We start from the raw sequence: 14,861 nt of genomic DNA, 5'->3' as shown, positions 1-14,861 counted from the left end.
TGATTCCTTGAAGATCAAGTGTAAGGCACTGAATTCTGACAGGAAGAAGATGAGCATGGAGAGTCAAGGAAATGATGGATCATCAAAGAATTTGACTATGTTTATGGGTGTTGTTGTGTTTTGTTTCCTAGGTTTGGTTATGTCCTTGTATTTTGCTAGAACTTAGGATTAGTGTGGACATTAGTCAATTTAGGCAATGTTTTATGGCTTTTGTTAAGGTATCATGTTATGTATTTGAATATTTTGCGTAATGAAATGAAATGAAATATTTTGAAAAGGTTGCTCTAACTTGTAGTGCTTAATTTAGTCATTCCCATTCATTGTAGTAGCAAAAGGCATATTTACATATGCATACAAAATGTTGAGAAAGTGTTGCAGCAAAAGAGCACTACATATGTTGACCTTTAAAAACTAAGTTGTCCAACTACACACATGAAATTACTTAAAAAACTAAGCTGTTCATGAAGTACATATTCTCTAAACTATTACAAGCTGTTCAAATTCTTTGTCCTGCTTCTGGTAACTGGCAGCTTGGGCCTTGGTTGTGTTGCTTGGGCTGGCTGAGATGAAGACTCATTTGGTTGGGGTTGAGTTGAGCTCTTTTTTCTGCCTCTAGGAGTGGGTTGACTCAGAGATTGATAGGGTGCTGATGATGCAGGGGCAGTTGCTGAGAACTGGGAAGATGTTGCTGCAGTAGTAGCCTGTGGTTTTGGCATTGTCAATGCAGCCTGCATTTCAAAAAAAAAAAAAAAAAACATAAGTCATCAACCTAAAACACATACAATGAATGCAACATTTCATGTATATACCTGTTTTGCAGCTTTAGCCTCACTTTTCTTCCTTTGCTCTTTCATCCAAGCTGTCTGCAGCTGTGGCCTTCCCCCTTTGGGATTTTGTGCAGGCTGCTGTGGTTTTTCTGGTGCAGGACCTTGCTTACAGGTCTTGGCATAATGTCCAAACCCACCACAGTTTCTACATTGCTTTTTGATCTTTTGTTTTTTCCCCTGAGAAGTAGCAGCAGCAGACCCTTCACCTTGTTCAAGCTTCCTTTTTTTCCCTTTTGGTCTGCCTGGCTGAAGAAAGCTGGAGAAAGCTTATGTCAAGTCGAGGTTTTGTAGGCTAATAGAACTGGTTCCCTTGTTAAATCTATATTTGTAAGGGGCAATACGTACCTACAAAATATATTAGTACATTGTAACAGTAAGTGTACTTGTAATTGTAAATAGTGTTGTAATGTTGGACGACAAAGCTGATTATGCCCTTGAACTCCGGCACATGTTGGCTTGGTTTGCCTCAACGGAAGAGGCCTGTATTTCCTTTCTTTAACTTTTTCAATTTTTTCCGTAATATTTACAGTCCATTTATACCGTGAAAGTCATATTTAAGCAATTCAAGAGTCAGGAGTACCAAGCTAAAGCTAATAAAAAAAAACAATGGGTAGGATTGAGCAAAACTATTCGAAAATCTGATCCGAAAATTATGGATACCGATCCAAAATTCAATTTCGGATCGGATAGTCGATCGAAAAAATTTGGATACGGATATCCAATTTTTCGGATTTTCGATATTCGAATGATATCTGAACAAAACCATTTGTTATACTGTGAAAAAAAAACTCCCGACACTCACCAAACCCTATACTCCTTTTCTTATAACTACCCCACGCCATTCCCCACCTTTCCTTTTCATATTTAAATTTCTCACTCTCCTCTCTAACTTTTTCTCCTCTATTATCATCTCCATTTAAATCTCAACTCTTTGTTTCACTTTCTCAGATCTTTTTCACCGGCATTGACCAATGTCTCAACTACCTAGTGGGCTCTCTTAGTGTACTAAATCTCCTCTAATGATTCACGCTCACTGACCTCCACTATTCGCCCAGGCTTCTTGGCTTACAAACCCGATGTCGTCGTCGAGCTTGCGTCGATAGTCGGAGTACTTTTTTTACTTTGTTTTTGTTTTTTTTAAAGGAAAAATGGAATCTAAAAATCCAACATTTGGCCGGTCTGACAATAAAAATCCAACCTTCGTTTAATCTCACAAAAATCCAACCTTTGCCCCCTACCTTCTTTGACAGATCCATTACCTGTTGATGACCGGTTTTTGTAAGTTACATGCCACGTGTCAGCTATTAATTGGTTAATTATTTTTTTAATTATTTAAAAAAAAAATTAAAAGAAAAAAAAAAACATAGAACCCCCATCCCCACCGTACCCTGCCACCACTACCACCTTAGAGTGGTCGGATTTTGAAGGGGAGGGGGTTAGGGTGGTCGGATTTTGAAGGGGAGGGGGTTAGGGTGGTCGGTTTTTGAAGGGGAGGGGGTTACGGTGGTCAGTTTTTGAAGGGAAGGGGGTTAGGTGGTCGGTTTTTGAAGGGGATGGGATTACGGTGGTCGGATTTTGAAGGGGAGGGGGTTAGGGTGGTCGGTTTTTGAAGGGGAGGGGGTTAGGTGGTCAGTTTTTGAAGGGGAGGGGATTAGGGTGGTCGGATTTTGAAGGGGAGGGGGTTAGGGTGGTCGGTTTTTGAAGGGGAGGGGGTTAGGGTGGTCGGTTTTGGAAGGGGAGGGGGTTAGGGTGGTCGGATTTTGAAGGGGAGGGGGTTAGGGTGGTCGGTTTTTGAAGGGGAGGGGGTTAGGGTGGTCGGTTTTTTAAGGGGAGGGGGTTAGGTGGTCGGTTTTTGAAGGGGAGGGGATTAGGGTGGTCGGATTTTGAAGGGGAGGGGGTTAGGGTGGTCGGTTTTTGAAGGGGAGGGGGTTAGGTGGTTGGTTTTTGAAGGGGAGGGGGTTGGGTGGTCGGTTTTTGAAGGGGAGGGGGTTGGGTGGTCGTGGTTGGGTGGTTTTGTGTCGGTGACCGGAAAAGATGGAGGGGAAGGAGAGTGAAAAGAAGGAGGAAGGAGGAAGGAGAAAGAAAAAAAAGGGAAAAAAAAAAAGGAAAAAAAAATAATTTAACCTGTTTAACAGGTTCAAGGTCAAATGGATCTGTCAAAGAAGGTGGGGGGCAAAGGTTGGGTTTTTGTGAGATTAAACGAAGGTTGGATTTTTATTGTCAGACCGGCCAAAGGTTGGATTTTTAGATTCCATTTTTCCTTTTTTAAATGATTTTTTATGTACTACCTCCGTTTCTTTTTAGTTGACATGTATTTTTTTTAGGAAGTTTTTTTTAGTTGACACGTTTCCTTTTGAGGTAAATTTTTTACCTTGTATTTACAAACTACCTCACTTTTTTTTTTTTTCTCACTCTCTCTCCTCTTCCTAAAATATGTGCCTAAATCAAGCGCGTCAACTAAATAGAAATGGAGGAAGTATATAATTAGTTTTACATTGTGTTGTATTGGGTTAGCTGATTCTAGATTTTCTATTTTTTGAATTTAATTGTTCAAATCAGTTTTCCCAATAAATCTCTATTTTGTGTATTTATTTGTTAAAATGTTCGGATATTGGATATCTGACCTTTTCGATTCGAAATTTTCAAATACCTTATATTCAAATATCCGAAAATTTTTGAAACGGATACGGATATCAAATAACTGATTTTTCGGATCCAAATATCCAATCCGTGCTAAGCCCTAGTCTCGAATGCCATTAGGCTTTAGCCATTGCCTACCATAAACATAGGGAATACACAATATTGCTATTCTAGACCTAATTAAAGATTGGGGAGGTTTGTAGTAGACTTCATATTGTTTTTTTTTTTCCTTATACACTAGAGTAATATGGCCAAACTTAAATACAATAACAGTTTAGGGTAAAAATACCCCAAATACGTGGTCCAATCCAATGATGACACGTGGCCCAATAAATGGGCGACACGTGTCACCACAGGAAGATGACACGTATTATGAACAAGGAGAGCACCTGAAATCTAATAGGTCATAAAGGCCCCTTACATAAGGAGGCCCAAAAGTAGCTAGAATGCCGCAAAACGGCGCCTCAGAGGACACATGTCCTTCGATGATTGCGCAGCCAATCAATGGCCTTAAATTCTAGGTCACTTACCCTAAAGGGCACAAATCCCCAGCCCTATAAATACCCTAATCATTGTAGATGGGAGGGAGGGATCATGACATAACATTTAATAGAGCACTAAAAGCTCTAACTTCTCTCTACTTTCTCTCTCTACATTTATTCCGTTTTCGATCACTAACTTGATTGTCAGAGGCAAATCTCCGACAATCGGAGATTCGTGTTTTGCAGCTGTCCGCATCCCATTGCCAGATCAGAGCGTGACCAGTATCCCGAGGGATTCAAAAAATCACCCAAAACATTTGGCGTCGTCTGTGGGGATACTCGTCCGTTATGGAATGGATGGACAGACACCAGGTGCCGGCTCTCGCCCCGACGAGGACGACTATGTTGAGAACATAGTCACAACAATTCATTCTCGCGACCCTCTGACTGCTTCATTCCAAGAGGAAGAGGACCGCCCAGTAACTATTGGTTCACTCTTGGTTGCTTTAAACAAGCTCCGAAAGGAAATGGAGTTTAAGTGGCCATCTTCTTCTAGGCATCCGCCCAGGAGAGAAGGAGAGGGCCATCAAAAGAAAACCTAGAGCAAAGCGACCAATGTCGAAGATGCTAGGAATACCCCATACAGCTGGCATGAGCGTGTGCTGAGGGTGCCGAGGGAAGATATGTCTCGACCCCTTGACAAATCGTAGTCGGCCGGGGGGCAGGCCAGACGACCTTAGAAAGAGAACACTAAGTCGTCTCGGCGTTGGAAGGATGTTAGAGATTACCTCCGGCACAAGCAGCGTGAACAGATAGCCTATTTGGACATAGCCTCTACCCCCTCAATGCCAGATGATTTCTCAAACCATACCTCCTCCAAGCGTACCAGCACGGCCAGGACCAGTGGGAGTCAAGCTCATCGGACTCAAACGCCAGTTCCAATTGCTCCAGTGCAGCCGTTTCAATATCAGCCTCTCAAGAATTTTAACACTTTCCGCCGACTAACCCTCTTGTCTTTGGACAATATGGGCAGTTCAGCCAGCCGTTCGACCAGGCTACTTACCTGGCCGGACCAATTGCTCAGCCACAACCCATTCAGTGGCAGATGCGCATGCTAAACCTTGGAGAGAAGCCGCCTCCGTTTTCTCAAGAGATCCTAAACACTCCTTAGCCCGCGAAAGTGAAAAGTGTACTTGTGGGTGCCTATGATGGTACGGGAAACCCGAAAGAGCATGTCACTACGCATCGTAATATTATGTACTTGCAATGTGTGGATGATGCCACTTGGTGCAGGTGTTTCCCGGCCACCCTCAGGGATGTGGCACAAGATTGGTTTAGCAGCTTGCCGGCCGGATGCATCAACTGCTTTACTACTTTAAGCATGTTATTTGTTGGAAATTTTTCATACAATATCCCGCCAAGGAAGACTAGCCTTAATTTGGCTACGATTGTTCAGGGTAAGAATGAAGGTTTGTGTTCGTACGTCCAGAGATTTAATCAAGAAAAAGCCCAAATTCATAATCTACCGAATGAAATGGCCTATTCAGAATTTCTCCGGGGATTAAGGTGTTTAGGGTAAAAATACCCTAGACACGTGGACCAATGAGAGGAGGCCACGTGTCGAGTTCAGGATGGCCCACGTGGCCTAATATCCCCTTGACACATGGCCCCTTGGATAAATCTTTGAAATGGCGGCCTTTAAGGGCCCAAATCCCAAGAAGCGCCGTAAAACGGCGCAGCCCACTAAAATCTAGGTCAAGTGACCTAGATAGGGGCACATTATCCAATGACCCTATAAATAGGGAGATATTTCCCCACTTTGGGGACACATTCAATCATTTATTACACCTACATTCTCTCTCATCAAAGAAACACCTGAGCTTGGAATTCAAGCAGATCCCCACCTAAATTTCTGTACTCTTTATTCCCTTTCAAGTAACTAACTTGATCTTCGGAGGCGGAGCTCCAACCACCCGGAGTCTCCGTTGTTTTGCAGGTACAACTCAGCCGGACCAATCTTTGTAACGTAACTCTCCCGAGGGACAAAAACACCCAAAACATTTGGCGCCGTCTGTGGGGAGAGTACCTCAAAGATGGTTCAAGAGTCTGTACCACCCCCTAAGCATTTGGGCGATGACCCGGAAGTTTTCACAGATCAGGAGGATGAAGATCCTCAGGTTGAAACCTATACAGCCGATGATGGCTCTCTAATAACCAAGCGCATCCGGCATAAAGACACTCTGGAGCGGGGTGCCACCCAGGCGGGCACAAATCAACCTCCTGGGCAGCCGGAAGGGGAAACCCACACGGCAGCTGGATCAGCTCCTGTCACCCGAGACGAACTCATGAGGTTCATGACAAGTTTCAAGGGTGAAATCAAAGATCTGATCACTAAGAGCCGGGCTGGCCCAAGTAGGGGTCAGTCAGCCAAGAAAACTCCTCTGGAAAAGGGGAAGTCAATCAGAGATTGGCAGCCAACTCCTCATCCAAAGGAGAAGGCAGCCGGGACCATTGATTGGTCCAAAATTCTTCTGCCTAAGAGGAATACTAACGATCCCCGCCGAACTCAACAGCCGGTGGGAAGCAAAAAATCAACTCTTGATGCCCGGGAGATCATCACCAGCAAGAGGAATCAACAGTTGTCTGAGTCGGCTTCTACGTCGAATTTTCCAGACAGCTTCAACAACACTTCTGCAGGGAATGCACTTTCCTTGCATGAGAGCCAGACAGGCAGTGATACCGTCTATTCTGGCCCTCAGATGATTAGGACTGCACCGTATGTACCTTCTCAGGTCTACAGTTAGTATCCACCTTACTTCATGTAGCCGACCTTCTTCGGAGGTCAGGCGACATATAACAATGTCCAGCCACTGGACTGGCAGCTTCGTCTGCTTCGCCTGGGTGAACAACCTTCTGCGTTCACCCGGGAGATAACCGAGGTGGCACAACCGGTTAAGGTTAAAAATGTGTTGGTAGGTACCTATGACGGTACCACCAACCCGGAAAATCACCTCATGGCATACACCAACCTCATGTACTTACAAGGGTTTGATGATGCCACTTGGTGTCGATGCTTCCCGGCTACGTTGAAGGGCATTGCCCAGCAATGGTTTGGCAACCTGCCAGCCGAGTCCATCGATAGTTTCAGGAAGCTTGCCTTCCTGTTTGCTTCCAACTTCTCAATGAGCATCCCTGCTAAGAAAACAAGTCTTGACTTGAGCACCATTAAGCAAGGGGAGAGAGAAGGGCTGCGCTCCTATGTCAAGCGGTTCAATCTGATTAGAATTCAGATCCAAGGGTGTCTGATGAGGTAGCTTTTACAGACTTTTTCAAGGGTCTGAGAGACGGGTCGACTTTTAAGTTCGACCTAGTCAGAAAAGGGGCTTTCACTTTATAGGCGGCCCTGAGGGTGGCGGAAAGCTATATTCAAGCAACCGACATCTCCTCGCCTGGTAATCAGTGGGACTCGAAGAAGTCTGACAAACAGAAAGACAGCCGGCCTGCTTAGCCGGCCAAGAAGAAAGAAGAGAGCAAGAAAAGAAAAGAAATCTGGACGGTTAGTGATTCTGACCAGCCGTCTCAGAAGAAGAAGAAAGAATTTAAATTGTACGTTCCTAAGTACGAGTTTAATAAGGATTGCAACTCCATCCTCATGGAAATTAAGGACCGGCTGTCCCTAGAGAAGCCGAATCCAATGAAAAGTTCCATTCAATCAAGGAACAAAAACAAATTCTGCCAATACCATGAGGAAGTTAGCCATGACACCAACGACTGCTTCAGCCTTCAACGGGCGTTGGACCGTTTGGATGACAAGGGGATGTTAAAGTCCTACATTTCTAAGTCCAAAGGGACTAATAAGAAGAATCTGGGGCAGTCGTCTAAGACACCCCAGCTTGCCAGTAGTTCGGACACTGACAAGGAGCCGGTCTACACAATAGCAGGAGGGTTCCCATGCGGTGGCCCTACCATCCAGGGCACCAAGAGCCATCTTCGAAAGATGGACAAAGATGATGATGAGCAGGCGTCTGCTAGCTCCTCCTTCCCAGACGTCCTAATTACTAAGAAGGACAGGGGCAGCGTCCGCCGTCCGCATGACGACCCGATCGTCATTGAATGTAAGGTTGCCAACCAGCTTGTTGGACGTATCCTTATTGACACCGGCAGCTCATCAGACATCATCAGCCTCTAGTGCCTGCAAAAGCTGAAATACAATGTCAGCAGCATGCATCCGGTTACCCACCCCTTGGTTAGTTTTGGAGGGTGGAATGGTTTACCCAGTCGGAAGGGTTGATTTACCAATCCGGCTGGGTGAGAAAGGAAAAGGGCGACACCTGGTCGTCAAGTTTTTGGTCGTTGAGGAGCTGACCGCCTACAACATTATTCTGGGCCGGCCAACCCTCAACGAAGCCAAGGCTGTAATCATCCCTTCTCTCATGCTCATCAAGTATGAGAGGGATGACGGCTCTGTTGGTTCCTTGAATGGGGATCAGAAGACGGCCCGGGAGTGCTATCTCTCAACCGTCAAAGACACTGTGGCCCCAGACGGCCAGGAACCAATAGACCTTGACAATGTCAAGGATGCCGACCTAGCCCCAGCCCCACCAGCAGCCGGAAAGAAAAGAAAGGCACCGCTGCTGGTGGAGGTAAAAAAAGAGAAGAAATAGCAATCACTGACCGGGAACGGCCAGCAGAGCTCCGTCCCCAACCGGATGGAGAACATATTGATATACCTCTAGACGACAGCCGTCCCGAGCCTACGGTTAAGGTTGGGATGGCTGCTCATGCTAAATTGGGTGCAGATCTGCACCTCATGCTGAAGGAATTCAAAGAAATCTTTGCCTTTGAAGTGGAAGAGATGCCAGGCGTCAGCCCGGATCTTGCTGTCCACAAACTCGCCGTGGATCCCAAAAAGAAGCCCATCCGGCAAAAGAAAAGAAATCACGGCGAGGAAAGAAGTCAGGCGGCAGATGCCAAAGTTAAAAAGCTGTTGGACGCTGGGTTCATTCGGCCATGTAATTTCCCCGACTGGGTGGCGAATGTTGTGGTTGTAAAGAAGCTGAATGGTACTTGGCATATGTGTGTTGATTACACAGACCTCAACAAGGCATGTCCCAAGGATAGTTATCCGCTTCCTAAGATTGACAGTCTGGTCGATTCGACAGCCGGGCATGCCTTGATGAGTTTCATGGATGCCTACTCCGGCTTCCATCAGATACCCCTGTGGAAGAAAGATCAAGAGAAGACGGCCTTCGTCACTGATCAGGGGTTATTCTGTTACACTGTGATGCCATTTGGCTTGAAAAATGCGCTGGCTACTTTCCAACGGATGATTAATACGGTCTTCATTAATCAAATTGGGAGGAATGTGGAGGCGTACATAGATGACATGATAGTCAAATCCAAGCAGCATGCAGATCACCTTGCTGATCTCCAAGAAACCTTCACCACACTCAGGCGGCATAGGGTTATGTTAAATCCTAAGAAATGCGTCTTTGGTGTTGAGTTTGGGAAGTTTCTCGGATTCCTGATTGATCAAAGGGGGATAGAAGCTAACCCCTGAGAAGATACACGCAATATTTGACATGAAGTCACCCCGCACTATCAAGGAAGCGCAAAGACTAACCGGTTGCCTGGCGGCATTGGGGAGGTTCCTCAGTCGGCCAGGTGACAAATGCCTTTACTTCTTCCAAGCAATCAGGAAGAAGACCAGACTTGAATGGGGGGATGATGCTGAGGTGGCCTTTCAACAGATGAAAGAACACTTGCACTCTTTGCCAAGGCTTGTTAGTCCACTGCCTAAAGAGGTGTTATACATGTACCTAGCCGTTTCAGATCATGCCCTCAGTGTTGTTCTCCTTGCTGAGAGAGACGACATTTAGCTCCCGGTCTATTTCGTTAGCCATGTTCTAAAAAATGCTGAGCTCCGGTATCCCAGGGTTGAAAATTTTGGCCTTGCCCTGTATATGGATTTCAAGAAATTGAAACTTTAATTTCTGGCCCATTCGGTGGTAATTTACACCGACCAGCCCCTCAAGCGACCATTGTCTACCTTGGAATCATCCGATAGAATGTTGAAATGGGCTATTGAAATGCAAAGTATTGAAATCACTTTTGAACCTAGAAAGGAAGTGAAAGGTCAGGCGTTTGCCGACTTCATTGTTGAAATGACACGACCGGTGCAACCGGATAACATTGACCAGGTTTGGAAGTGTATGTAGACGGGAGCTCAACGAAGAACGGCTGCGGTGCAGGAATTATATATGAGTCCCCTGAGGGGGACAGATTTGAATATGCACTGCGGTTTAAGTTTCAAGCCTCAAATAACGAGGCGGAGTATGAAGCCCTGCTAGCCGGAATCCTCATGTGTAAGGCAGCAGGGGCAACTAAAATTGACGCCTACTCTGATTCACAGTTGGTCGTTAGCCAGTATGAGGGAAAATATGAGGCAACTCATCCGGCTATGATCAAATACCTTCAGGCAGTCAAAGAAGAGGCTGGGGCACTTGAGGAATTCAGTCTGAATCAAGTGCCCAGGTCGGATAACAATCAGGCGGATGCGTTGTCCAAATTGGCTTCATCCGCCTGCTGTGATACGCCTCGGTCGGTCTTTTGGGAAGTTCTTGAAAAGAGAAACATATATGAAGAGCCCATTGGAATTCTAGACTGAAGCTCTACCTGGATGGATGGCATCCGGGCATATTTAGCAGACGACATACTTCCTGATTCACCACAGGAAGCAGCCGTCATGAAGAAGCGAGCAACAAACTTTGAGTTGAGAAACGGAGAACTCTTCAAGGCGGGTTTCCTTAAACCTCTATTAAAGTGTGTTACCCCAGAAAAGGGGAAAGAAGTTCTCGAAGAATTGCATGCTGGGTACTGTGCCTCTCATATAAGCGGCAGGTCCCTAGCCGTCAGAGCCAGGCGGCATTACTTCTGGCCTACTCTTGAAGCAGACGCTAAAGAGTTGGTGAAGAGATGTGATAAATGCCAGAGGTTTGGCAAGCTCATTCACCGCCCGTCTACTGATATGACGGCAATCCACAGCCCAGTCCCGTTTGCTAAATAGGGCATGGAGATCTTGGGTCCTTATACGCCTGCTCCAGGCGAAAAGCGCTATATTTTGGTGGCTGTGGATTATGTCACCAAATGGGTAGAAGTTGAGCCGGTTAAGAACATCAAGGCAAAGAATGTCATCTCGTTCATCTGGAAGAACATCATTACCCTGTTTGGGGTACATATGCCTATGGTGTTTGATAATGGTCCTCAGTTTGAAACCCCTCATATCAAGACTTGGTTGGGAGATCAGGGTATCTCACATTGTTTTGCAGACCCCAAGCAAACGACCAAGTTGAAACCTTCAACAAACTCATCTCAGACGGCATAAAAAGAAAATTGAAAGAGCCGGTGGCTTATGGGCAAAAGAGCTAATTCATGTCCTATGGGCCATCCGGACTACTGCCAAAGGGGAAACCGGCGGCTGGCATTGGACTCCCTCCCGGAACGCAAGGGCAACGCTGCCCTGCGCCATGAGATATACCGTCTGAGAATGACCAGAGCCTACAACAAGAAAGTGCACAAGCGTCCTTTGATAGTCGACGACTTTGTGTTACGAAAAATGAAGGCAACCGGTAGGGCCAATGAGGCTGGAAAGCTAACCCCTAATTGGGAAGGCCCCTATCGGATTTAAGAAGAAGTCAGGGATGGCACCTACCGTCTGGAAACCCCAGACGGTCGGCGTCTGCCTAGAACTTGGAATGTAGATAACTTAAAAAAGTACTACTTCTTAGAAATGTAATTTTTTGTAAACAGTAAGTCAATTAATGAGAATTCAGACTTTGTTTGCAGAATTGTTTTGCTATTTTTATTGCTTGTCCGCCTGGGTAATACTTAGACGGATTCTTTGTTTAACTAACTAAGTCTGATACTTAGTGTAATTTAATGTTATAATTACTTGTCCGCCTGGGCAATACTCAGACGGACTCGTTTAACTAACTAAGTTTGATACTTAGTGTAATTTATTAATTGCTTATCCGCCTGGGTAATACTCAGACAGACTCTTTGTTTAACTAACTAAGTTTGATACTTAGTGTAATTTAATAATTGCTTGTTTGCCGGATGGTCCGATTAAAAACTAAGCACAAAAACGCTTAGTGGCTATACAACCGGTCTCAAATAAGACCAAAGGCCAAAATGGCCGGATGGTTGCTTATTTTATAAAATCGCCTGTCCCAACATGGACAAAGGCGTCTGCGACACCCCTCCGGGTGCAATCGTCGCAGAGAACAGACTATTCGTTGGTTTTACGTATCTATGGAGACGGCGAAAATTGAACGACCGAATTGGTCAACTCATAGCCGTCTGACCAGAATATTTTATGAAGAACGATTAAGTTACTGAATACCGGCTGCCCTGAGGCATCAGTCGGTCACCGGCTGAAGTTCTCACTTAGGTTATTTATTCCAAAGTTGCACTCTCTCTCCCAATTGGGGCTAAAGATTTTGTGTAATGGCTATGTGATAACCCCAGACGGAATATAACCGCCTGGGTAAGAAGCTTAAAGCACCCGCTCTAATGGTCGGCTGTGCACTTGGTTTGGGGCAATCACCATTGTGATTGATTGGCCTAAAAACACTCCATACTTCTCCTAGTATCAAGTGTTTTCGAGCCAATCAATGAATTTGAAATAAAACCAACCACACAGCCGCCCAGGGGCAAGAGCACCCGGATTGCAAATTGCCGCATGCTTTTTTAAGTTAGGCAAATATTAAAGAATTGCAAACATATGCAAAATTCAAATAACACAAACATGTATAAACAACCGACTGAGTCGGAATACTTCATTAAATATTTAAAATGGCTCAAGGCCAGAAGTTGTGTTAATCGGAGTTACATCCGATGAAGAAACAAAAAATAAATTGTTAACCCAACCCCATGGTTGGTAAAGATACAATATTACACGGCATACAAGCCGGCAAAGAAAATGGTTGGCATAATGCCGCAGAAGTTGGGGAGGCCCGCCTAGGGCTGAGGTGGAGGCTACTGCTCTGGCTGATTTTGGCCAGTTGGGCCTTCATTTTGCTCATCTTCCGCCGGCTCCTCATTATCACAAACTTCATATCCCTACTCGGCAGCCCAATCCTTGAAGCGAGGCGGAGGAGCCTCACCCAGCACTTGGGCATCATACACCTCAGTGGCGTAATCATACCTGAGTTTATAGACCTCAAAGTCTAGATCTGGGTAGAGGAGGCTCCAAGTGATCTTCTGTCGGTTCAAATTATCTCGCTCATTCTCCTCCATCAGCCGCTTTTGCTCTTGGGCGAGCTCGTCCGACTGCTTGTTTCGCAGAGTGACGATCTCAACCCCCAGGCGGGAAACGTCTGCTCGAAGTTGGGTGTTTTCCTTATCAGCATCCTCTAATGCCTTGAGCTCAAATTTGGCATCCTTCAGCTTTTGCTCAAGGTCATTAGCCCGGCTGGTGGCTTCATCGTTCGCAGCCGTCAAGCTCTAGATCAGCTCCTCCTGTTTTAACTTTACTGCTTTAATATTTGAAATGACACATATAATTAGCATATTCAGAAGAGTTGAGGTTTTTAAGGGCCCTCCGTTTGGCGTCATTTACCTCTTCTTGTTTCCGCCTGAAGGGGCCCCGGAGGCCATCCACTCTCACCATTACCTGAGAAAAGAGTAGTCGGATTATGACATAATTAGTTAAAATAAGGAAAAAGTATTGGGGTTGTGGGATTTTTTACCTCAGCCAGTTGGCCCATTATCCGGTCGAAGTCCACTACCTGCAGGTCAGGTATGTAGTTCTTCTCCGACCGGGTGAGGATCCTCACCATCCGTTTTGCGAAACCTACAAGATCCGGCTCGTCGGATGTCAGATCTGCACCAAAAGTAGTACTTTGTGAGTAAGAGGCAGCATAGTTGGCACTCATCTGTTGCCGGCTGCTGACTGAACCCCTAGAGGGGTCTACCTTAGTCTTGACTCTCATGAAGTCAAGTGGCCAAGGTATTTCAATCCTTCCCCTACCTTGGGTATCCGGATGGGGCGCAGGCTTCTGCTCCTCCCTAGTTGTTACCGCACCGGCTGCAACATTAGATGGCTCGCCACCCTTCGATGCCGTAGAGGTACCGACGCTTTCTCTTGTGAGCGTTCTGAGCTTTCGCTCAAAATTTTCATCGCAGTAGGAGATTTGCCTCCGGTCGTTGGACGATCGGATTTGGCAGAAGAATAAGTCTGGGGAGGGGGGTCCTTTCTGGCGGCCTTCGCAGCCGGAGCTTTCTCCAGATCCTCTCCTTGTCTTTTGAGAAGCTTAGAGAAGGATCGTGGCACTCGCTTTGCAGAGTCCTGAGAAATGAACAAGGTTAAGTATACCCAACCGGCAAATTGCCTTACAAAAAAAGAAAGAAGAAGAAGAAAAATGTATATATACACATATAAAGTCAGGCGGTCTTACCCCGCCTTTCTTAGACTCTTTTGCATCGACGGCTGATTTCTTGGCAAGTGCAGCCTCTTTGCGCAGCAGCGCCGCCGATTTAGCTGGAGTCTTTGCCGGATCAACCATCTTCAAGGCGTCGATTGCATGAATAGAATTCAAGTTAGAAGAAATTATGGAAAGTTTGTATTAATAAAATAACAAAATAATAAATACTCCGGATGTAAGGTAATCTACCCTTGGGAAACATGGGACTCAACTCGCAGGCTGACAAGAAGCACTCATCCTTGAAGAAGTCCGGATGGGGGATCCAGTTTTTGGGAACTATAATGTGAGTCCCATCCCCCATGGGCTCGGTTGTTGTCTCAAAAAATCCCGGATCCATTATTTGCTCCCGGGTCTTAATAGACAGCTCCGGGAGAGGGCACTTCCGGCCTAGAAGAGCCGGCTCTGTGTTGTACCGGCGCAGTGTCCGG

At 45.7% G+C, this 14,861-nt stretch overlaps 1 protein-coding gene across 1 annotated transcript; it reads right to left on the bottom strand.

Annotated features, from left to right (window-relative positions):
• Window positions 1-289: 289 nt before the first annotated feature.
• LOC145640176 (uncharacterized) lies at window positions 290-14,514 on the bottom strand. The gene is made up of 4 exons (XM_081691480.1): window positions 14,407-14,514; window positions 14,082-14,297; window positions 810-1,073; window positions 290-728 (listed from the first exon to the last, which is right to left on the bottom strand). The coding sequence occupies exons 1-4, from the start codon at window positions 14,512-14,514 to the stop codon at window positions 486-488; spliced, it is 831 nt and encodes a 276-aa protein (XP_081547606.1). The 3' UTR covers window positions 290-485.
• Window positions 14,515-14,861: the final 347 nt, after the last annotated feature.

Source organism: Chenopodium album, chromosome 7, assembly GCF_948465745.1.
Source record: "Chenopodium album chromosome 7, dcCheAlbu1.1, whole genome shotgun sequence".
NCBI lineage: Eukaryota > Viridiplantae > Streptophyta > Magnoliopsida > Caryophyllales > Amaranthaceae > Chenopodium > Chenopodium album.
The sequence above is the reverse complement of the archived record's forward strand: the minus strand, read 5'-3'. Positions and strand labels throughout refer to the sequence as shown.